The sequence below is a fragment of the Thamnophis elegans genome, chromosome 4 (genome assembly GCF_009769535.1).
Source record: "Thamnophis elegans isolate rThaEle1 chromosome 4, rThaEle1.pri, whole genome shotgun sequence".
Lineage (NCBI taxonomy): Eukaryota > Metazoa > Chordata > Lepidosauria > Squamata > Colubridae > Thamnophis > Thamnophis elegans.
Window position 1 is genome coordinate 115,516,385 of NC_045544.1, and position 24,666 is coordinate 115,541,050.

At 40.3% G+C, this 24,666-nt stretch overlaps 1 protein-coding gene across 1 annotated transcript; it reads left to right on the forward strand.

The window, feature by feature from the left end:
* The first annotated feature begins 322 nt into the window (after positions 1-322).
* Positions 323-20,792, forward strand: TMEM214 (transmembrane protein 214). Its single transcript, XM_032215889.1, has 17 exons — positions 323-560; positions 1,842-2,047; positions 3,027-3,177; positions 4,253-4,387; positions 6,172-6,254; positions 6,507-6,612; positions 7,651-7,732; positions 8,329-8,430; positions 9,620-9,761; positions 13,475-13,566; positions 14,047-14,095; positions 14,705-14,818; positions 14,924-15,041; positions 15,166-15,262; positions 15,445-15,613; positions 16,299-16,450; positions 18,820-20,792. The coding sequence occupies exons 1-17, from the start codon at positions 380-382 to the stop codon at positions 18,944-18,946; spliced, it is 2,106 nt and encodes a 701-aa protein (XP_032071780.1). The 5' UTR covers positions 323-379; the 3' UTR covers positions 18,947-20,792.
* The last annotated feature ends 3,874 nt before the right edge of the window (positions 20,793-24,666 follow it).

Genomic DNA, 24,666 nt, shown 5'->3' on the forward strand with positions numbered 1-24,666 from the left:
CAACGACTTTTATCTATCTGAATTCTCTCGAATGCCGAGACAAGAGACGCTATTAAGTAGCCGGCCCTCCTGCTCCATCCAAGTCGTCGTCCCCCCCCCCGTCCCCCCCCAGTTCGACAGCGTGGCGCGAAGCGACTCCGGAAGCAAGGAAGGGACTTCGTGTCCCGCGCTCTCACTGGGAAGGAGGGCGCTTGGGTGTCACGTATCGGAGGAGGCGGGCGAGCTTTAGGACGTGGCAGAAGCAACGTTCGCCGCGGAGTCGCGTGGCAGGGGCGCCTCGGCCAATGAGCGTGGCCTGGAGGCCGAAGGGGGCGGGGCCGTAACGCGCGAGCGAGGAAAAGCGCGCGGGCCGTCTTTTCCCTCGCGCAGGCGCGCGTGGATGTTCGAAGAAGGCGTAGGAAGCGGGCCAGGGAGGTTGATGATGGCTGCGACGGCGCGTTGGGAGGTGGTTCGGAAGCCTTCTCGCAGGGGAGCGGCCGGTGGCGGCGGCGGCGGCGGCGGCTCCATGGGAAGAAAGGCGCTTGGAGACGCCAACGGAGGACGCGGTCTGGCCTCGCCCAGTGAGTGAGGAGGACAGACAAACAGTTGAGCCTCCCTATGCAGGGGTAGCCTAGCGTGCAAGTGGAAGGAAGGCAGGCAGGCGGGTCAACTACCTTCGCCGGTTACATAGACCTCCGCTTTAGGGGATTGTTTTATTCTTCCCAAGGTGGCAGACAAGGGAAGGACTTGTCAGTTGGCAGAAAGGAGTCTGGCCACGTGCTGGAACCCACCTTATACGCTTTTTCCGTGGCTCTTTATTTATTTTTATTTCGTCAAGCATGAATTAGATAACAGATATAAGTATAAACATAATTATGAATACATGAAATGAATACGAATACAAGGGAACAGTAGGATAGGGATGGTAGGCAACCTGGTGGGCTTATGCACGCCCCTTACAACCCTCTTAGGAATGGGGTGAGGTCGACAGTAGACAGTCTAAGGTTAAAGTTTTGGGGGTTTGGGGAAGAAACCTCAGTGTCAGGTAGGGCATTCCAGGCATTGACAACTCTGTTACTGAAGTCGTATTTTCTGCAATCAAGTTTCGAGTGCTTTACCATAAGTTTGTATATGTTGTGTGCTTGTGTGTTGTTGTGGTTGAAACTGAAGTGGTTGAAATTGACAGGCAGGACATTGTAGCAGATAATTTTATGTGCTATGCTTAGGTTGGATCGAAGACTGCAAAGTTCTAAGGTGTTTAAGCCCAAAATTTCAAGTCTGGTGACATAAGGTATTCTGTTGCGAGCAGAGGAGTGAAGGACTCTTTGGGGTTTTAAGGCCAGCCCTGGAACAAATTCCCTGCCACCGAACAGACAGGAGGCTTGGAAAGGCAGGGAAGCCAGCAGAGCTAGAGACCCTTCCAGTTACCAAGTCAATCCCCTCTGTTTAAAATTGGCTACACTTTTTACAGATTTGTTCTTGCTATGTTGAGCCCAATGGTGAGGTATTTGGGGATCTGTAGGAGCACATGTAATATACAAGAAGAAACATTGCTCTGTAATAAAAGCACTTTTTCAAAAACTGGGTCTTTTAATGATGCAAATATATTTTATGCAATATTTTTTAGTCATATTCAGAATGCATTTAACAAATTAGATAGTCCCTGGAGAAAAATATTTAGATTACATACAAAGTTAATTAACCTTAGGTACCACTTTGTGGCGGTTTATGACTAGTTCATTTTTTTAATGCATTGTGTGTAAATCTAGAAAGTGGATTAATTCTGTAACTGTTAAATGTGTTGTATCAACACAGGCCATTTCAGTAGTCAGGCTTCACATGTCTCTCTTTTATTCTCATAGGTCCTCTTGCCACTTCAGAAACTCTCTTTGAACTTGGCTTTGAGAAATCAACAAAGAAGCAGAATAAAGAACAGGTGCCTCCACCACCTGGACGCCAGCAGCAAAAAAAGCAAAACCCTGGAAAAAATGCTAAGAAAGGTACAGCTGGAGACAGTGGACAGAACAAGCAAATCAAAAACCGGACTCTGGAGGATGCATTGAAAGCAGTCAGTGTCATTTTTTTTCAAATATTGTCTCCTTTGTATCTTTGTATCATATTGCAAATTAGAGGCTACCTCTGAAACAGAAGGCAATATATTGAAAGTTTATTCTTCATCTAGTAATGTTAGTATCTACAAGTCTTTAATTGCAACTATGTAGAAATAGCAGTAGTTGGCCCAAGAATTATTGAATGCAATTAGTTGTGCAGTTTAAGTTGAACTTAACATCACTCTTTTTCTGCAGAGGGAAAGTAAATTATTATCTGGAGTTACTGTATGGTTATCACTACTATATTCCAGCTCAGGGTAACAAGAATTTCAAAAGGACTTTGTAGTGACTTTTCTTTCTCAGGCAAATGTTATTTATTTAGGAAAACTTAAACATTGTGTGTATTTATCTTGTTGTTTTCAGAAGAATCCATCCTCAAACTAACTCACCCTTGTTTCTCCATGGAGTAGGTTACATACTTAAGAGCTGTATAGTCTGTATGCCCCACAGCTGTTTTAAAAGTTGACTGTTGTGTATAATTAGGACCAAAGAATATTATTACTAATCACATGAGAGGAAATCATAACTAATTTATTGTTATAATAATATATACATAAATTGTTCTTTGCCCAATTCTTTTTCTTTTAGCTTTATGCTTGTTATAATTCAGGGTTTTTAATAATATTGTAAATATTCATAGGGATATTTTTTTTAGCTTTGTTGTGCTTCACCCACAGTCAGTTGTTTGTGAGATGGGCTGCAGTATAAATATGACAAATAGAGTTAAGTTTAATTTTTGTTCTTGCCCTGACTTTTTAAAATTATCACCTCCCAATAATCAAAGGTCACATATAGTTCTCATTCCACAAAGCAGTTCTAGTTGCTGCCAGTTTGCATTATAATTTTAACTCTCACCCCATCTGCAAATGAGACTGAGATGAGGTTGACAGTTCTCACCTTTCCAGTTCTTCACTGTACCTTTTTTTAAAATTCCAGTTGGATTTATCAGAACTCCAGAGAGAGCTTGATAAAAGCTTGAACTTGTTCCCAGAGAACCCTTCGGTGTGGGTCAAAGATCTAGCTGGATATTTGAACTACAAGTTGCAGGCCGTGAAGAGTGAGCCCACCCTCAGTCAGCACCCTCATGGTTGGTAGCAGCAAGGGAATAATGTTTCTGTCATTCAAGAATGGGAATACTGTTATTAGAATAAACATGCATGTACTAGAGGTAGCCATTTAAATTATTCTACTCGAGGTTGCCCTTTTTGGGAAACAGCAGCTATTCCTTTATTCAGTCAGATCACTTTAAGCCATATAGAATTGTCTTTCATCAGCTTTGTTTGGCTCTCCAGCTCTTAAAAGGACAGCCTGGCCATAATTGTTCATGCCTTAGTATACTTGCAATTGAATTATTTTGCCTAGAGGTATACAGAGGAAAGTGGAACACAGAGGTTTTCCAATTGCGGAGGAAAGGAGAGTTGGGTGGGGGAATGCCACTTGGTTCACTCTGCCTAGATATGTGCTGTTTATCATGAGCTGCTGGGGCTGTGCTATCTGAGATCGAAACCCTGGGATATGTTAGTGGTCTTTGCACTCGCAGCAACAGTTCATGCAATGGCCTCAACCTGCCTTTGAGCACTGTGCAAGGTGACTTGGCCAGGATCAAGGCATTCTTGTCTGGTTTTACCTTCTTTCAAGAGCAGCTGTTCCTGGGGCTGTTTCATGTGGTTCCGATGATAAATCTGCATGCCCACTCTGGGCAGCCTGAATGGCAGCCTTACCCCACCCCCACCCCCCAAAAAGACCCAGGAGGCACTACCCTTCAAAGAGAAAAAAGTGAGATTAAATGGAAGCACTTTCAGCGTGCACACTGGCAGTTTTAATTTGGAAGCTGCCCCACAGATATATTATTTTAGGGAGTAAGGGCATCTGCTGTAATTGAAGTTAAAATATTGCATAACGTTCATTTTGGCCTCTTTCCTCGTGGTATGATCCTGTTGAAGTAGCAACTATACTCACAGGTTCTATTGTAATCATCTGTATTATAACATTCTAGCATGCTCAGGGATGTGCTGCTCTTTTTCAGAAGTGGCCTCCTAATCATATCCCACCTCGGATGCTTGTTTAAGCAAATGTGTGGAAATGTTGTGGTAACAGTGCTCTGACCAAATGGATGCTGAGTAAAATCTTGATCTTGCTATTATTTATATCTTTGACTGCAGACTATCCCTACTGTCTGGTAAATAAAGAACTAAAGAGCATTATCAAGTCCCTACTGTTGAAAGCTGGAGGTGTCCTGGAGCTTTTCTTTGACCATTGTATTTACACAATGTTGCAAGAGTTGGACAAATCTCCTGGTAAGATAATAGTAAAGTATGGATCAGCAAATATATCTTGGAATCAAAGTTTCTGTCCTGTAGGCAGAGGACACTAAGCAAGATTAAGAACAAGGTGATGGTTACTTTTACATATAAGTAATGGCAGGCAGGTGATTTCTTCAAGAACTTTGCATTTTGAAAATCTGTTGTAAAAGAAATGGAAGCATAAAGTTAACTTCCTAACAATGTAATAGAGGAGGAAAGGGCACAGTGAACCTTTAATTTAAAGGATACTCATTTAGTGAATTTCTGTCTGAGAAGCATATGTTGCCAAATGATAAGCATATGTTGCATTTGAAGAATTCCAGGCAAGATGATTAAACCTTGATTTTATAAAATCTGCAGCCATTTACATCATTTCTGTATGACATCATTTTGCAACTGATATAATTTGTTTCAGTTTACATCACTGATTAATTGCATGGTAACACAGTAAATGTATATTTTTGTCATTTGGTTAATGATATTGTGGAAATGATGTAAGTTTGTCTGCTAAAATCATTGGGCAAATGACATCATTTGCAACCTTTTGCCTAATGATGCCATTACAAAAATAATGCAAATTTCCATCATGAAATGTATGGCAGTCCTTCAGATTCGAAGAAGACATGTGGTTCATCTGTGGACATGGGGGTGGCTCTGCAGTCCCAATCTGGAAGTTCTAACTCTAGCCCAATAGCAGCACTGGAAGTCCATTTTTCCAGTAACTGGATGTTATTCTGTAATGCTGATCAGCGTTTTCTCTGATTTTTTAGCAATACCTGTCTTTAAAGCTAGTGAAGCGCATGGCTTGCTGGCAGGTTCTGTCAGCAGTATCTAATTCCCTTGGTTGGATGTCACAGTTCCATAGAGTGTCTTTCACAGTGCCTCACAGTGCTTCTGTGGTCAACTTCAAGGTTGGGGGGAACTCAACAAATTTGCAGATGACACCAAGCTGGTGGGAGCAGCCAACAATCCAGGAGATAGGCCCAAGATTCATAAGGACCTTGACAGGCTTGAACACTGGGCTGTATCTAGCAAAATAAAATTCAGTAGTGAGAAAAGTAAGGTTTTACACAGGTAAAAACAACCAATATTCTATATTATGGTATAGAATAGGTGGTGCCTAGTGGACAATCACTTAAATATCAGCCACAAAGATTATTAGGGGATTGGAGACTAAAATATATGAAGAACAGTTGCAGGAATTGGATGTCTAGTTTAATGAAAGGAAGGACTAGGCATGACATTGTAGCAATGTTCCAATATTGGAGAGGCTGCCGCAAACGAGGGAGTCAAACTATTTTCCAAAGCACCTGAAGGTAGGACAAGAAGTAAGGGATGGAAACTAATCAAGGAGAGAACTAACCTAGAAACAAGGAGAAATTTTCTGGCAGTAAGAACAATCAGTGGAACAGCTTGCCTCCAGAAGTTGTTGATGCTTCATCACTTGAGGTTTTTAAGAAGAGATTGGACAATCATTGTCTGGAATAGTATAGGTTTTCTGGTGGAGCAGTAGGTTGGACTAGAAGACCTCCAAGGTCCCTTCCAACTCTGTAAATTCCGTTAACTAAGATTTCACTCTATTTTCATGGTTATGACAAATTAATGGAGGAAAAGTGATGGCAGAAATAGCATATTTCACATACGGGTATTAGGAAAACAAGATTCACATCCCAAATTCAGACAGATTTTTTTCTGCAAGGCTCAACATGGGTTATAAGGACTTGATGTCCAAGTTAATATATCCTATGTGGCAATGACCTAATTGCCTTACCTTTCAGGGGAGTCACTGCACAGCTATAGGATCTGCATACAGGCTATATTACTGGACAAACCTAAAGTTGCTACAGCAAACTTGAGCAAGGTAAGTTGACAGAGGGTCTACTCTTCTAAAAAGAAGTTGTGAGTAACATATTCAAGATCATCTCTGTAAAATTGAATATTGGAAGATTAATTGCACTGTGGTCCATGGAATGCCAAATGGATTAGCCATTTTATGTCTGAGAATGGCATGTTGGATGAGACCAGTTATCAAGGAGCCCTGTGAGGCAGAATGCTTCGCATACTTTCTTGCTATAAAGGTTACGTTAAACTATCTTTGCCTTTTCTGTTTCAGTATCTTGAACTGTTGAGATCCCACCAGAATCGACCAGCCAAATGTCTCACCATTATGTGGGCCTTGGGGCAAGCTGGTTTTGCTGACCTTACAGAAGGGCTTAAAGGTGAGAACAACAGGATTTTTATGTTCATTGGGAATGTTTGCTTTTTAATGCCCTGAAATTCATGGCTGCCTTTAAAGTTTTAATATTGTTCATATGCCCTTATTTTGCCACTTGCATTTATGTATTATGAAAATCCTGCTTGCCTACACATTCTTAAAAGTACCTAATGTCGACTGAAATAATAAAAAGCAAAATGGATCATTCAAAAAAGGGAATGAAACTTGGAAGAATTGCATGCTTAATTCAGAGTAAAAAAAAAAAGATTTTCAAACAAGTTAAACTTGTTTTGTAAGTAACAGCCAAAGAGCAGTATCTGATAAGGAATCTAATAAAGTTGATATGTCTCTAAAGAAGTATTGCTCATAAACATCTTCCCACACATTGAGTTTGTCATACGTTAGAATAAATGTGGGAAAGTTTTAAGTGTGCCCTAAGTTTGGCTGATTGGAGCCTCAACTCCGTCAAAAATAGGTTCAAGTGCCTATGCTGAAATAGCGCTATGCTCCACTTTCAGCTTTCACAGTGAAAAAAACAGGAAAAAAGTTGGTACCTCAATAACAGCTGTTTAAAGACAGGTCAAGCAGCTTAAAACTGTAACTTTTAGAATTATGCTTGCCTATGTTCTTAGGGGAGCCTTACGCCCAGCAGGAGAAGTGGGAAGAGCAAAGTTGTTCCCGGCAAGTGATTAAGACCCTGAGAGTGGAGGTTCGTTCTCTGAGCTTGTAGGTTGGTTTCTGAACATTTCATTATAGGCTAGGTAACATCTTCAGTGGAATTTAGGGAATGTCAGTGTTGGTGATAAGACCCTCTTATGTTCAGCTTTCTTTCTTTGGCAAGTAACCTGCTGAATGTGGATGAAGCAGCTGTCTTTGGAAACAGAATGAATCTATATCTGGGAGGGAAATTACTTAGGAACATCCCACTGTTTTTCAGTGGACGGTGCTGAACTCCCTCATGGAGAAATGGAAAGTTATGAGTGCAACATATTTTCCTCCCTCCCTCCCCCAAAAAGTACTGTTATGTCCCTTCTCTTCCTAGTGTGGCTTGGCATCATGCTTCCGGTTCTGGGCATCAAATCGCTCTCTCCATATGCCATCAGTTATTTGGATCGGCTGCTGATGTGAGTTCATGTGTAATGGGGAGTGCAGTTATTAGGAAACATTTGTGCCTGTTGACTTTGCTATCAGGTTTTTTTAATCCTTCCATTTACCATCAGTATCCTAAAGGGTTAGATTATAATTCATAAATCAGTTTAACTTTCCAAGAGGCTTTGCAAGTAGCAAAATAACTGAAGAACTGTTGGTCCATGTTTCCTTTCCTTTTTTATCTCAAATACAGATTCAAAATAGTGTGTTTGAGCTTTTATCAGTTAGAGTCCACTTGTTTCATTTTCCGCCATATTTTGTCTGTTTTGTCACAGTTGAATGGTTGTCATCTCTTGCTGTATAGGGAGTTAAGTCTTACTCCTGTACTAGGGGGCTGAGACAAATTTCATAGCTAGAAGTGAATCTTTGTGATGCAAAAGGAGGGATACCAGGATACTAAAAGCTCTGATAATCCAGCTACAGATTACTAAAGCATTTCTGTATATGTGTTGTTGGAAATAATTCTGATCATGAGAGAATTTAGATGTGGAAGGAGAATTTGGAATGAGATTCACATGACACTGATAGCCAGGAATCTGAGGACAGACTAACCATGCTTTCTCTTTGGCAGGATGCATCCTAATTTGACAAAAGGGTTTGGGATGATAGGGCCCAAAGACTTCTTCCCTCTTTTGGATTTTGCATTCATGCCCAACAACTCTTTATCCTCCAGGTATGTCAGCCAAAAGGAGAATCATATGCAATCAATTCACCTCTCCTGTCTCAGAAAATATTGCCATGGGAATGCCTCTTCTATAGATGGAGGAACTTTGGGATAAAAGTGGGGCAGGGACTGGAGACTGAGGCAAATAATTGCTGGGTTAGGACAACATTTGTCCTATATACAGCAGGAACAGTCATATATTGCACCAGCTAGCCATACTTGTTATATTATTTATTTAGAGAAAGTTGTTCCTTTGGTAGATAAACAGCCAAGGGAGTAGATGGTAAATATAAGGTAGAAGTGCAAGCAAAAAGGCCACAATATTTGCACAAATGAAGCCGTAATAAGTAGTTAATAAAAGTAACAAAAAGTAAAAAGGACACCCACTCATCATTTTCTGCAGCCATATATATGTGTCTGTTTTTTTTCTTTTTGATAGTTTTTCCATATCAAATGAATTATCCCCACTTCAGTTTTTGACATATAGACATTTTACATATTATTCTTCAGGTTTTTTTTAATTGCATAATATATTACAAGCACAAAGGTGGAAGGAGTTGTCAGGTGCCAAATAACTTACAATATATTACTGGTGATTTTATAATCCACCAAACCCAGTACTTTTTACAGTCATTTGTTTCTTTTTGCATTATTCTTACATGAACTGGAGTGCAAAAGGAAACAACAGTCACTGAGTTTGTCCTTTGGCACCTGCCTGTTTTCTTCTCCCTCCTTTTCCTGCCCTTGTTTCTCTTGCTCCGGTTTGTTGACAGGTTTTTCTATGCCTTAGAGAGTGGAGCACAGTGCCCCAGCACTATTGAACACTATTTATGTAGTCTTAAAAGAGTATTTCTGGAATTCCCCAGCTAATATGGCTGGCTAAGGGAATACTGGGAGTTGAAATCCACAGCTGTTAAAGTTGCCAAGTTTGAGAAACATTCCCTTAGAACAATGACCATGGCAATTTTCCAACATTCCTTCATGTGAGAGAATGATTGCACCATTGTTGATCACAAAATACTTTTTGGCAGGTTGATGAACGAGGGAAGGTGCAACAAATGAAGAGTCACTATAACATCCTTAAGCCCCCGCTATCTGGTTTTTCTTCTGGGTATAGTTAGAAGATATCTGTAGTAGAAATGCACCTTTCTCATTTTGGGATATGGTTGGACTGATATAATTTTTTTTTTTTTTTCAGTTTGCAGGAGCAGCTCCGGCAATTGTATCCCCGCCTGAAAGTGTTGGCCTTTGGCGCTAATCCTGAAACTTCCCTGCATACTTATTTCCCTTCCTTCCTCTCCAGGACCATGCCCAGTTGTCCCAGTGACATGAAGAAAGAGGTGAGGCTAGGAAGGGGACAGGATCAGGAGGAACAAACATAGTGTGATGGGCTGCAACATTTAGCCAACAAATAATCTGCATTAAAAAGTGACGCCCAATTAATTAGGGCACAATAGCATGTTACCATGAGCCATGGTGGTGCAGTCGTTAGAATGCAGTACTGCAGACTATCTCTGCTGACTGCCGACTGCCTGCAATTTGGCAGTTCAAATCTTACTAGGCTCAAGGTTGACTTAGCCTTCCATTTTACCCATGTGGGGGCAGATGGTTGGGGGCAATATGCTGACTCTGTAAACTGCCTAGAGAGGGCTGTAAAGCTCTGTAAAGCAGTATATAAGTCTAAGTGAATGAATGAATGTTGTGTTTTATTGTTTTATTTTATTATACTCCACATTTTCTTTTTGTGTTTTGTCTTGCACTCCCCTCCTACAAATTGTAAGCCGCCCTGAGTCCCCTCAGGGAAAAGGGCGGCCTATAAATGTCAAATAAAATGAAATGAAAAATGAAGTGCTATTGCTATTGCTATTAACCTGAAATCCTTCAGTGTTACGTCTTTTCATGCAAGGGGCAATTTTTTCCATGACAGAGTGAACCTGATAAAGAGAAAGTTTGCTGTTTCTGCAGAACCAATCCCATCAGAATTTTCTTCAGGAAATTCAGAATTGTTGACTTGATCATTTAGATCAGTGGTCTCCAACCTTTGCAACTTTAAGACCTGTGGACTTCAACTCCCAGAGTTCTTCAGCCAGTTTTAAGACTTGTGGACGTCTAGGAGTTGAAGTCCACAAGTCTTAAAGTTGCCAAGGTTGGAGACCACTGATTTAGATAATCAATTATGTTAGTTCTATTAATGTATTTTTATTAACATTTGATATCTCCCTGCTTATCAACTGTATCTGAGTAACTAGTCATAATTGTTTATAGAACCTAGTTCTGCTTGTATCTGTGGCAAATTAGGAAAGAACAAAACTAAAATAATTTGTGATTTGGTAATAGATGAAATAACTGATATGGTTTGTATGGAGGGAGCTTCTTTTGGCATGCTATCTAGCAGTGTAAATGAGCATGGAGACAATCTAATTTTAGTCCATATGAATGACATTATTTGTTCCAGAAATTTTATCAGAGTTCAGCCTTATGCAGTTTGTGAACAATAAATATACTAGGAGTGTAACTTCTATAATAGTTACTTCGCTGTTTTGCAAACTCTGAGCTAAGCTGACCAAACCAAGCTATTAAGGCAAAATGATTTACCACTTTGAGCTAAGTTTGCCTGGTGCAGCTCATCCATGCAGTGTTAGAGTTAGCCATGATTCTAGGCCAAACACTATTGATCTTCACTCTCATGCGTGTTGCTGGTTACATACTTTTGTTCTTTAGCTGTATCTGGAATAATACTCTGCTGTTGAAACAGTCTGGAGTAACCTTATCTTGGATCACTTCTTGATAAAAGTTGGACTTACACCAGCCCTCTTTACCTGCGTAATAGTTCTTGTACGTTACCCCATTCAAATCAACTCAAGGTGGTTCAGAACAATAAAGTAACAAAAGCAGCAAAATACAAAAAAGTAACCAAAACAAATACAAAAATAATTCCAAAATGATCTCAAGAGAGCAATCCAAGAGCAAAACAAACATCACAAACAGAAGAGCATCATATGCTCTCTTGTCAGCTTCCCTAGGTAGGCCAGACCGAGAAATCAATTCCACAAGATGGCTAAAACTATTTTTCTTGAGATTGGCTACAGTAACAGAATCTTGCAAGTCTGGTGGTGTTGTACCTCCTCCCTCTTTTCATACTTCAGTGAGTTGGGGAAATGTTTTGTCTGAACTTCTTATGAACTCTTTTATCTGTTTTGTTGTGACTTAAAATATTTTTCACCTCTCACCCCAGTAATAGAATAGTCCACATCATCTTCCTTACTCTATACATCTGGCTAAATGTTTTGGTTTTTTTGTCTTCCCCCTTTTCTATTACTGATAGCAGGAGGGCAGAGAGTCCGTCTTATTCTCAACCCAAAGAGGGAGATATTTTGTCCTGTACAAGCAGTTGACCCCCAACAGGTTCACATAGATGTTGATAAGGGAGGGAGGGCTGAGTCCAGGACTATTTTAACCAGAGTGTCTGAGGAGTTGACTTTTCTCCTCTCTTATCACAGTCTGGAAGGGAGGAGGCTGACTTACAGAGGAGAATCCTGACTGCAGCACAGTGTCCCCCATTCCCATCTTTTTAAGGTTTTGAAGATGTATCTATCTTAGTTGGGCTACAATATGTAATTCATTTTTATTTTTATAGCCCATCTTTCATCTAGGAGCTCAAGATGTTTCCCCTATTCCCCCCCCACTTGCAAAATAGGTGAAGTTGGGAGATTTGCCCAAATTCACCCAGCAAGCTTTCATTAGATGTGAGTGAATCTTGCTGTCCCTGCTGTTGCTCAAAACACCTTCACTACTACATCACACTGGCTTTCATTTTTAGTTGAAAAGTGCTTTATTTTAATGTAGATGTTACAGGTTTTAAAATTCATACAGATGTTTATCCCCTCTTTTGAATCAGAAAGAACCTCAGGGAGGTTCAAGATAAGCTTACAATATGAAGTGTTTCATTCATTCATTCATTCATTCAGTTCAATTTCTATGGACACCAATCTCAGTCAATGACTCTTAACCTTAAATGAAGTCAAGTTGTTCCAGCCAGACTGTTTTATTTACTCAAGTAGCTTGAGAGTTCAGGGTTGTGATTCTTTAATCACAGTTCATGGGGCAAGCATCTTTTCTTGGTGTGAAGTATTTGCTGTTCTTTTCAAGCTGTGACTGTTTTCTTTCACTGGTAAAATCAATTGGCTCTGTGCTTTGCTCCCTTTGTTTCCAAAGAGAGGTAGATGTATAAAAATGAGATGCTTGCAAAAATCGCAGGATGCATGCACAAACTCCATAACTGAGTTCTCCTGATTTTTTTGGATGGATGTATTTTTTGCATCCATAAGTTCTGGGCAGGCATTGGTATGGAATTGTTAGACTTGGGACGATATCTCTCTGAAGCTCTGATGCATGCATGAGGCTTCCCAAGTTAAGGGTAATCCTTTCAAGAAGCAACAGAATACAGAATAATAGAGTTGGAAGGGACCTTGTAGGTCTTCTAGTCCAACCCCCTGCTTAGGCAGGAAACACTACACCACTTCAGACAAGTGGGTTATCCAACATTTTCTTAAAAATGTCCAGTATTGGAGCATTCACAACTTCTGGAAGCAAGTTGTTCCACTGATTAATTGTTCTGTCAGAAAATTCCTTCTTAATTCTAGGTTGCTTCTCTCCTTGATTAGTTTCCACCCATTGCTTCTAGTCCTACCCTCAGGTGCTTTGGAGAATAGCTTGACTCCCTCTTCTTTGTGGCAGCCCCTGTGATATTGGAACACTGCTATCATGTCTCCCCTAGTTCTTCTTTTCATTAAACTAGATGTGGTCAGTTCCTGCAACCGTTCTTCATATGTTTTAGCTCCCAGTCCCCTAATCACCTTTGTTGCTCTAACGTTAAGATACCCATGTCTTTTTTAATGTCACAAAAGCAGGGAAGATCATTTCCGTTGAATGGGGAAAGCATGGAGAAACTTGATAAATCAAATCTGCTGTCTTGAAACCTGTAATGTTATGACTGCATTATCACTGCTGTTTGGAAAGTTCTCTGAGAATTATTCTGACTTGCCCTGTGCAGCTCCTGAACTGTTTGACCGAGTGCCTCAATCTTGATCCCCTCAGTTTCAATGTGTGGAGACAATTATACATCAAACACCTCCCACAGTCAAGGTAAGAATGAAAAAAGTGCTACTTTGATCACATGAGCAATTAAGCCATGTTGTATTGTGCATGATATAAAGCTAATTTGCCCTAATAAACAATGGATCATCATTCACATATTCAGTGGGGAAGGAGGCAGGGAGGAGATAGGAAAATCCAGTAATCATATTCACATAATACAGTTAGATCTGATTGCTGAATGGATTAGGATAATACACTGTAATGTGAACTAATATGGTGGATTGATTTAACACTGTGCCACAAAATCAAAATTAATCAAGATAAAATCAATCAAATTGTATAGTAAGCAACTGCCAGCTATTAGCTGACTTAATCATTCCTTAAGATGCATAGCAATTTCTTCTTTTTCATATACTGTTGTGAATGGGCCTTCCCTGTTTCCATACTTTTTCTGTTCCAATATCTGAGTTTAGGAGATAGAGTTATTTAAAACACCTCACTGTTAATATTTTTACTTTGTTTTTCCAGCTTGCTCCTGAATTACTTTTTGGAGACCTGGGGCAAAGCTACAAAAAAGGTTTGTGTCTCTTCCCCCCCCCCGCCCCCAAGGAATAGATTTTTCATGGGAGACTAGCGTAAACAAAGTCAGAGAAGGGTAATAAATATCAGGAGAATATACGTGTGTGTGTGTGTGTGTGCGCACGGGCGCACACACCTGAAGGCCAGATTGATTCAATGCAAAGGAAGTTATTTTAACATACCAGGAAGTATTTGTTGAGGCACTAAAATTTAGTATGGTGTTTTATGTATGGCTAAAACAGATTAGAAAATGAAAAGATATATTCTTTGTAGTTTGTGATTGGATTGAACTGAAGGAGTTCTGTTTGTGCCCACTTGTGAATGTGACACTAAGATCAAACGAAGTGATGAATCTTGAAAGCTTTATGTAGATGAGCTTTAATGAAAATACATGTTTGTTTGTTAATTTGTTTGATAAATCTATCAAATTTATATAGCCTCCCATCTCCAAAGGCAACTCAGAGGAGCACAGCAATCAAAGACAGCAACATATATTAAAACAACAGACAAAAATAAATATAAAAATAAATATTATAAAAAGCAAATAAGCTCTAGGCAAAGGGAGGATTGATTGCTTCGGTACTTTACTGGACTTTTTCTTTCCTAGGTGCGAAAATCTTTACAGGAAACAGTTCATTCATTCAGTGTCACAAATGAAGAGCTGGCTATGAAAGGACTAAGCAATGTTCAGGATGTAGCAGCTTGTACAGCTGCGTGCAAGGTAATTTATTTGCTTATGGAATGGCACATGAGTTAGCAAACCTACATGGATGCTTATTTGCTTCATTCTGCTTTACAGCACTGCTTCTTTGGTTATGTCCTTTAGAACCTGCTGCTCAAGATGAAAGCCAGTGGGTTTCGTTGGCCATGGCTGATTTTAATCCTCCTTATAGTTAGTGCTGGATTTCTGACATATGATATCAAGACTCATGGCTCCTTCCAAGGTTAGGATTTGTTTCTGGAGGCATGTGAGATGGTGCTTCTTTTCTCCCCATAGTAAGGCCGAAAAAATACATGGGCTTTACTGCAATGGAAATCTTTCCTCCATTGTTTTGTTTTGTTTTGCAGCTTCTGCCTCTGTACATGTCCTTCGTTCTTCTGGGATCCTGTCTGCAACTGAGCAAGCCTGGAACAAAGTTTCCCATTTCTCTATAAAAGGATACAGGTTGGTAATACGTTTTAGGTGTTTTAGCAAAGGGAGCACTTTAAAAGGGCATCCAGAAGAGATTTGTATTGTATTCAGAACCACAGACAATTGAGAGATTATTCCAGCTGGCTGGGTGACTCCTTTGAGGGCAATTTCTTTTTCAAGGCAAACCTCATTCCATCTCCCCTCTCTCCCTACAGCTGGCTAGAAGCAAATGTACCAATCTACTACTCCCAAGTGGCAACAGTGCTCGGACCCAATTTGGAGCTGGCCTGGACCAAGACAAATGAAACTGCTATCTACATCTCTGGGAAATGCTCTGCTCATTTAGCCTGGCTCAGCAACAACCTCCTTAGGCTCAGTGAATGGGTAAGAATGCTGCTGCTTTCAGCTGGACAGCCAAGCTTTTGATAGGTAGAAGTTGGGAATTAGGAGTTTGAGAACAGGGGAGAAATGTAGAGTTGTTAATGTCCAGAAGCTCCGAGAATTTCAGAAATTAGGAAGGAAAAGTTGTGGAGACCAAACAGCAAAAGGAGGAAGCATCAGGGGCAGCAATGAAGAGTCCATGGCCATGACTATTCCTGATAGAGGGGAGTTACAACCTTTCATGCTTCCATTCCTTTTGCAAAGGAACGTCTTGAAGGGAATGTTGGTGACTTTGCGCCCCGCTCCCCAATGGAATAATTTGCATCTTATACAGTCTTTCTCTGTTTGATGTCCCCAGAGTGATGGTCGTTGATAATATTGACTGAAAATGATGGAATTTATAGCACTTCTTGTGGACATTAGGTTGTGGTTGTTTTGTATTTTGTTACACTGTTGAGGAATATTGGACACAATAACCATCTGTTGTTCGTTGCTCTATGTCATTGGTATATGAATCTAAATAATGGCCTTTGAGAGAGCTTGTTGAACAACAGGAACCTGGAACATGGTCATTTTCAAACTTATCAAGAGATGAGTATTTTAGTAGCATGTTAAGCCAGTGAGGAGCTGATTGATGAGTAGCCAATCCTGTAAACTGATCAACTGAGCACCTTTATTTTCTCCATAGCTTCAGACACAGCTGCCAGATTCTGTGCTACATGCTGTTGAATACCTCAGAGAATTACTGCTGTTCCTCATGCGAAACTGCTTTCTGCCTGCTGTGGACTATATTGCTGGGTCATTGGACGGAGCCTGGAAAATGTGGTTAGCTTTCTGCAAGTATGCATTGTCTATGTGTCTTTGGGCCCCGGGCAGAACTAAATTTAATTCACTTCGGCATGGTTAGTTGTATGTTTGCTAAAGCTAAATAGGAATACAACAATATTAAAGTTTGTATGCATATGCTGAAAGAGAACTATGAGGTTCCCCAATTAGAAGACTATCTGCTTAGTGATTCACAAGGCAGACCCTTAATCTATCCCAAAAGAAGCACTGCAATAAGGCAGTTGAGGAGAAACAGCAGATTGATTATAGCTATAATATGACGGTGACTAATGAACTCTGAATGCATTTCATGTGCTCAGGTTCATAAGTTTCTTGTTAAGAGAACTTGAACACAAAGTGTGGATTTCGTTAAATAATCTGGTACCCTGTGCATTCCCATGTTTAATTATTTGACGTATCCTAGCTTCTAAGGCTAGGAGTTTGCAAAGTTTGGAGATGTATGGGCAGGACCCCAGAAGCTGATTTTAGTTCTCTGGAATCACAATTATTAGAGGTGGCCTTCAGTTTTTCTTTGCATTATTTCCTTGTCATGAGAGGAATAAATGGTGCAAAATGAACATAAAGAAACAGATTTGCATTGTTTTCTGTCTCTGTGTCACCAATCTGTTCAGCCATATGGATTATTAAAGTTGAGCTTCTGTCCTGCTAATTTATCAAGATGGTACACAGACATTCCATATTGGCTTGTAGGCACATAATCTCACTTTGTTTAGCAGAGGAGGTCAACTGATAGTCCTCCAAATGTTAAATTCTCAGTTATTAGTCCTAACTAACATTGCCCATGGTAAAAATAGTTGGGAGATGAAATCCAATGTCATCTAAAAGTCTGCAGATTACATACCCCCACCCTTCCTCGTTAAGGTAACAATATGTTTCTTTTAATTATAGTACAGAATAGCTCTTAGAAATGAAAGATTTTCTGATTTCAGGTTTAATTAACATTGGGGTCAGTTAAAAAGGAATTACTTTTAACCATCATTAGGGCCAGTTAAAAAGAAACTGCTCCTTCTCTTGAATGGTTGGCAGTGAGCTTGAGATGTCTTCTGGCTAAGGTGGCAAAACTTAGATCACTTTTAGAGAGCCAGTTTGGTCTAGTGGTTAAGGCTAAACCAGACTAAAAACCAGGAGACTGACTTTTAGTTCCATTTTAGGCATGAAAGCCAATTGAGTGACTTTGGGTTAGTCATTCTCTCTCAGACCCAACTCACTTTATAGGATTGTTGTTGTAGGGAAAATAAGAGGAAGACATATTAGATATGTTTGCTACCTTGAATTATTTATAAAAATAATAAACGTGATTTTTAAAAAAATCTTTTAAAATGCCTTAAGAAAGACTAGAGCTATTTTATGCCAATTACCTCCTCGCGACCAATTAGATCACATAGATTAGGCCTCCTCTGAGTTCCATCTGCCAGTCAGTGTCGACTGGCAACCACGCGGAAGAGAGCCTTCTCGGTAGTAGCTCCGACCCTTTGGAACGATCTCCCAGTGGAGATTCGTACCCTCACCACCCTCCAGACCTTCCGCACAGCCCTTAAAATCTGGCTATCCCGTCAGGCCTGGGGCTAAAGATTGTAACCCACCCCCACCTGAATGGTATGAATGTTGTGTTCTTTTTAATTATGTATTGTTCTTATGTGTCATTGTTTGTATCCCCTTCCCCTATGAGTTGTAAGCCGCCCTGAGTCCCCCCAGGGAAAAGGGCGGCCTATAAATAAACTTTCAAATTCAAAATTCAAATTCAAATTTTATCCTTTCCTCTGATCTGGATGAACCAAAACTGTGAATTATAACTGAAGAGTCAGCTGCTTATATTAAAAAAAGTTACCCAAAATAGTCAATAACTGAAATAGGAGGGCCCAGATTTACTCTCTATTCTAAGGAGGGAACAAGCCTTGCTTGCTGCATTCCAGGCAGATTATGGTGGGAAGAATATTGAACTCAATTTTCCTTCAGGCAGAAGTGGATGTTCCAATTATAAAAAGAATACAAATTATGTCAGAAGTTAAGGAAAGCACATGGTAGAAACAATTTAATTGCAACCATTCCAATAGGAAATAGTTATTCTCAATTATCTTGACTGAATCATGCCTTCTTTTAGGAAAGGTTGTGGAACAAAATCTGGCTACTGAGAAGATGACAGGACCAAAGTGTACATTTCTGAGGGAGACTCCCCATCTCTATCTTAAAATATAGGGTTTTTTGTATGCTTGCAACAATCTAAAATACAGATTATGGAATTCATGGAGCATCTAAATTTCACCCTACTTTCATTTAAGTCAATATCAGCAGTTATCTCAGTTCTTTAAATGGCTCATGCTACATCTCTGTAGCCTCCAATCATTTTTTGTTTCTTTTTTTAGTGATGAAGGGTCCTGGACCTGCTTGAAAATTCATCTGACTAACCTCATCCAATCTTCTTGGACATATCTGCAGGATACAACTGTGGCCATTAAGGACTGGGCTGTTTCCATCATCTCTAGGCACTAGCAGTGATCCTAGGCTCAGAAGCTGAAAATGAAGTCTAGGCTACTGTTCTCTGGATGGCTAAAGCAGGATGTACCAATTTGCTTATTCTTTAGTCTGACCATCAAAACAAAGAACAGCACAACTTTGACTTGTTGCAGAAGCCCAGAGCTTCCCAGACCAGATGTCTCCAAGCTCCCAATTTGCTGTGCTGTCAGGCTTGTTCTCAGCTGAGCTCTCAGGCAGCTATTGGCAGGCTGTTTCCTTGATACGACTGCTCCAGGCTACAATGGTAATAACAGTCTTTAAGAGAGCAAGGTGTATCCCAGCAATTGTTTTGGAAAAGCACTTCCTCTTTCAGTAATATCTCAAATAAATTGGTTCCTGGGTCAGTGACTTTCTACCACTTTATACATGGAGCTCTTCCTTTTATTCTTAGCTTTTATCATAAATGTGCCCCCTGAGGTTTTGAGCCAGTTGTACAGTGTGGTTCTCATACTGAATGCTACCTTATTGGTTTACTTCCCATCTTTATTGGATCTGAGATGTTTCTGGTACATTTCCCAAGGTTGTACTATTACCACTTCTCAAAGCAATTAATACATTAATTTCTTTATACCAAAAGCAAAGGCTTTCCCCCAAAAATGTGTTTGTCTTATTGTATTGTGGAACAGATAATGCAAACGGGGGTGGGTTCTTCACTTTGGAATACACATCTACTGATGTGGAGGGAGTGGGACTTCTCTTGGGAGCCACATTCCTCTGAGAATAATGTGTAACAGTCTGAAATGGATGGAACTTTAGACCTAGAAATGAACATGGGCTGGCCACTTGTTATCTTCTGACAACACTAACTTATTTCTTTGTGTCTCTATCCCTATTCCCAAACAAGACAGATTATTCTTGCAAGAAATCTGGACGAGGTACAGTAAATCATTCAACTGAGGTCTGAATTCTGAGGTGTATGGAGGCTGAGGGCCAGATATTCTTCACCTCCTGGTCTTAGTTGAAACAAAAGAAGAAGAAGAGATAGATAAGCTAGGTCAGTCTCCCAGCCAGCCTATGAGTGGCATTTTGTTATGCTCACTGCTTCCCCAATGCTTTGTTTTGCTGTAGTCTCTTCAAATAAATCAGTGGCTTGGAAATGCCATTTTAGTTTTGAAGCAGGATCTATCCTATACACCCTACCATGCCCTAAATATCTTGAGGAGCCATTGGCTCTCTTTCAGCCGAGAGGTTTGATATATCTGAATGTGTGAAAGTATGCAATGTGGAAATAATAGGTTACAGATTGGTTCTTTTTGGCCTGCTGCTCCTACCTACCAGTTGGTATCTCAGCCTTTCCTGAAATGGTTATCCTCTGGATATACTGATATACAGTTCTCATTGTCTAAAACGGAGGAGCACATCTTTTTTGGATGAAGGGCCAAAGCCTTTGAGCCCTGAGTGATGTTCAAAAAAATATTCCAGACTGGACAAAGAAATGATGCCACCAAGGCAAAGACACTGTTTGGTTTTATTTAGCTATACTTAATATGTCTGCTCACTTATTTAGTTACTTCATTATTTTTAATGTGTTTTGGGGACTAAAATCCCTAAAGTTTCTGATACCCATGAATCAATTGGTTGTATATTTCTAGTCTAAATATGTTGACTGGAGCTGTAATCAAATACTGTATATCTGGAATGCACAAATAAAAAGCTGGTTGTGCATTCATACTTCAGTTGTAAAAGTGAGTCAGCTGTAAAAGTGAGTCCTGTGCAGCACATAGCTCCCTTTAGCTCAGCAAGCTTATAATGGTGGACCTGGTCATGACAATTGTGTGAGGCTCTTGTCATGTACAATAAAGGATGGTGTATTTGGTTACAATACTTGTTTTAATGTCTGTCTATGGCATCCGCCTCTTTCGAAATGTCTTATAACTCTATTTTAAGGTTTATCACTGTCTTGGCATTCTTCTGAAGAAAGGGTAAATTTTGGTATCAGTCCAGATAAAAGCTACAGGGTAAAGCACATGTGTAATTCATTTTATTTCTTCCATACACAAGGCACAAGCAGCCAGTTACAGGAAATTTTGTTGTACTGGCTATGATCAGCCCCATTGCAGCATGTCCTTGCCAAGGTTCATCCACATTCAAGGGGTAAAGAAAAAAGTAGACATGCATAAAGATAAACACCAGGACTCTGATAAATATAGATGGGCTCCCACAGAAACTGGATAATTAATATGTGCAGGTCTAACCAGGAACCTTGTGTGATAGGTTCTCAGGCCTGGTCCCTATATAATGTGCATAAATTAACTGGGAGTTGACAGCAAAATGCTAGGGAGCCTTCCTGCGGGATTGAAAATGATCACTCAGAGTGAGGTGCAGCAACCTAAAAAAGTTAGGTTTAATTGAAGTTAATTGCTGGCATCCATGCTATAGTTTCTATTGTGATAAGAATGAATTTTAACCTAAGAACAAATTATAGGAGTGCCAGATGTATGAGCAACCATGATTGTATGATCTCTGGTGCATCTGAAGTTACTATTTGGCCCAATGCTGGTCTAAATAGAAATTGGGCTAGAGCTTTTGCCTGGAAAAATTTGATGACAACAGGCAACAGAACTACTGAGCATATGATGAAATCACAAAATGGCTGAGGTACTCCTTGTGTAAGATGGGCAATAAAAGTTGCCTGAGTGATTCTCCTTGCTTTAAATGCAACCCCAAGGTATTTGAAGGTGCTCAATTATGTAGTTGGTGATAGTTCACCAATGGGCTGTGAGTCTTTTAGAAAAAAATAATTTTCTTGGTTTTTTTTTTTATAATTGATAAACTCTTCCTCTTGGCAATGTTGAACCAAAGCAGTGAATGCCCTCTTCAGACGTGCCTTAAGAATAGACTATTATCTCCCCATAGCAAAATTGGGAGATGTCTTTTTGTCAATTTAGGGGCACAAATGTGTATTGTCTTGGATCAAAAATATGGAAGTTGAACTGAGTTGGAACTAGTATACAGTATTTTAAGTGGAGAACTGTCCTGCTGATCTGCAAGGAAGATCCCTCGTGCAACAATGAACTGCAGAAAACATTTAGCAATTGTTGAGTTATTCAACTTGGACCATAATAAACTCCACTATACTTTATCAGAAGCCATCTTGTAATTAATAAAGATGCATAAAAGTGAGTCATGGAGCAAAATACACATTTTTTCAGTTAAGTCTGAAACCAATTGGTCTACCTGATCTAAAACTAGTTTGTTCTTTCTTTAGGATGTTGTTTTGGATAATCCAGTCCTTCAACATTGTAGTTGCAGCATTTTACTACTGATGACATGGATGCCCTTTGGCCATTATTTATTTCTCCCTTTTCTGCAGAGCTATGTCAATTTACATTTTACAGGGGGAGTGGGGGGAATCTCAATGCTATTCTTGCTGCAAGAAGAGAGACCTGCAGTAGCATCCATGTGCATGAGAACTCTAATATTGTGGATTTTTAGATCCTTTAGCACAAGTGGGTCAAACGGCATCATGTTGCCACCACGTAATGTATCACGACACTTTTCCCTTCGTAGAGTGGGTATGGCCTGCATATGGCACTCACAGGCCACCAGTTTGACACTCCTGCTTTAACAGAATAACACAATTGGAAGGTACCTTAGATGTCTTCTATTCCCCTTCTATAAGGGGACCCTATACTACCTTCTCTATACCTGTGCATTTGGCTTTTCTCGCCTAAAAACTTTTCTCATCACTAAATTGCATTTTGTTGGATAGGGCACAGTGTCCAGGTTTGTCAAGTTCCTTCTGGTTCTTGAGCCTATCTTTTAAAGTATATCTCACACACACACACAAGCTTGGTGTTGTCTACAAATTAGATGAGTTCTCCATCCAGCATCTCATCTAAATCATTTGGGCTAAGACCTTGAAACAGCTATGGTGAACCTTTTTTGGCTCGCGTGCCATGGGGGGGGGGAGAGCACAGGGGGGGTCATGTGCATGAGAGGTGCTCCCCCCCATTTTTCCATGCTTTTATCTCCCTCCCCAGGCTCCAGAGGCTTTATAGGCGCCTGGGGAAGGCAAAAACAATCCCCCACCCCGGAGGCTTCAGGAACCCTCAGGAGGCTTCCCTGAAGCCTCTGGAGGACTAAAAAGGACCCTATGAGCACATCGGTTTAAGCCCTCCGGAGGCTTCAGGGAAGCCTCCTGAAGGTCCCTGAAGCCTCCGGAGGGCTTAAACCAACCCTACGAGCAAACCAGAAGTCACTTCTGGTTTGCAGGCTCTTTTCGCCCTCCCAAGGCTCCTATAAAGCCTCTGAAGCCTGGGGAGGGCAAAAAATGGCTTTAAAAAAGGCTGAACTCAGCTGGCCAGCAGGTGCATGCGTGCTGGCCAGCTGACAGGGCAACACCTCGCGTGCCCTGACAAATGGCTCCGCATGCCACCTGTGACATACGTGCCATAGGTTCGCCATCCCGGCCTTGGAGCATGCCACTGCATGCTTCCCTCCAGGTAGATGTACCATATTTTTCGGAGTATAAGATACACCTTCCCCCAAAGAAGAGGGTGAAAATCTGGGTGAGTCTTATACATTGAACACAACATTTTTGGCCTCCCAAAACCCCATGCCGCACATCCCATTTTTCCTAAAAATGGATGCACAGAGGGTTTGGGAGGCCTGCAGAGTGCTCCTGGGGCTGAGGAGAGAAAAATGAGCAAAAAAATGGACCAGTTTTTTCACAAAACTGGGGGTATTTTTGCCCTCCCCAGCCCCCAAGAGCACTCTACAGGCCTCCCAAACCCCCTCCATGCCCATTTTTTTGCAAAATAATGGGCCCACTTTTATGAAAAATGGGGTCATTTTTGGCTCGTTTTTGCCCTCACTGACCCCCAGGAACACTCTACAGGCCTCACAAATTATCTGCATGCCCTGTTTTTCACAAAAAATGGGGCATGCAGAGGGTTTGGGTGGCTTGCAAAATGCTCCTGGGGGCCGGGGAGAGCAAAAACTTTTTTAAAAAATTTACCTCTTCAAAATCCTGGTGCGTCTTATACTCCGGTGCATTTTATAATCTGAAAAATACGGTAGTTCTTTGAGGATTACATGTTGGGCCTGGTTGATTTGCCAGTTACAAATCTATCTGGTGGTGATGTTCCCTATCCCATATTTTTTATCTTACCAAGAAATAGGTTATGATTTACCGTGTTTCCCAAAAATGAAGACAGGGTCTTATTTTCATTTGACCCCCGAAATACATGCTTGGCCTTATTTTTGAGGTCTTATTATTATTATTATTTAAATATTTTTTTATTTTTAAAACAAACAAAAACAAAACAACACATACAAAAAGCTTTCCTCAATTTCGTCAAGCATGTCGTTTGGTTACAAACTTTTGTGCATCAATTTTTACAATTAAAAATAAGATCAATGGTTATCCATCAAACATAACTAAATACATCATTATCATTGAGCATTATGTGTTCAGGTTACCGCTAATATTAATCATCCATAGAGTGTACAATACTTATAGTGTGGCATATTCAACTCCAGAAATAGTTTTCTATTGTTAATCCAAGTAGTTATTGAACATTTCAATTCATATATGTATCAATTATTCATTACATCATCATTAGTCCATTTAACATATAAAAATCTTTCCAGTATAACATGGTCAATACTTACAATTATACATAGCATTCAAATCATCCCACTCTTATACATTAAATACATTATTGTCCTTTATATATCATATGATCAAACAC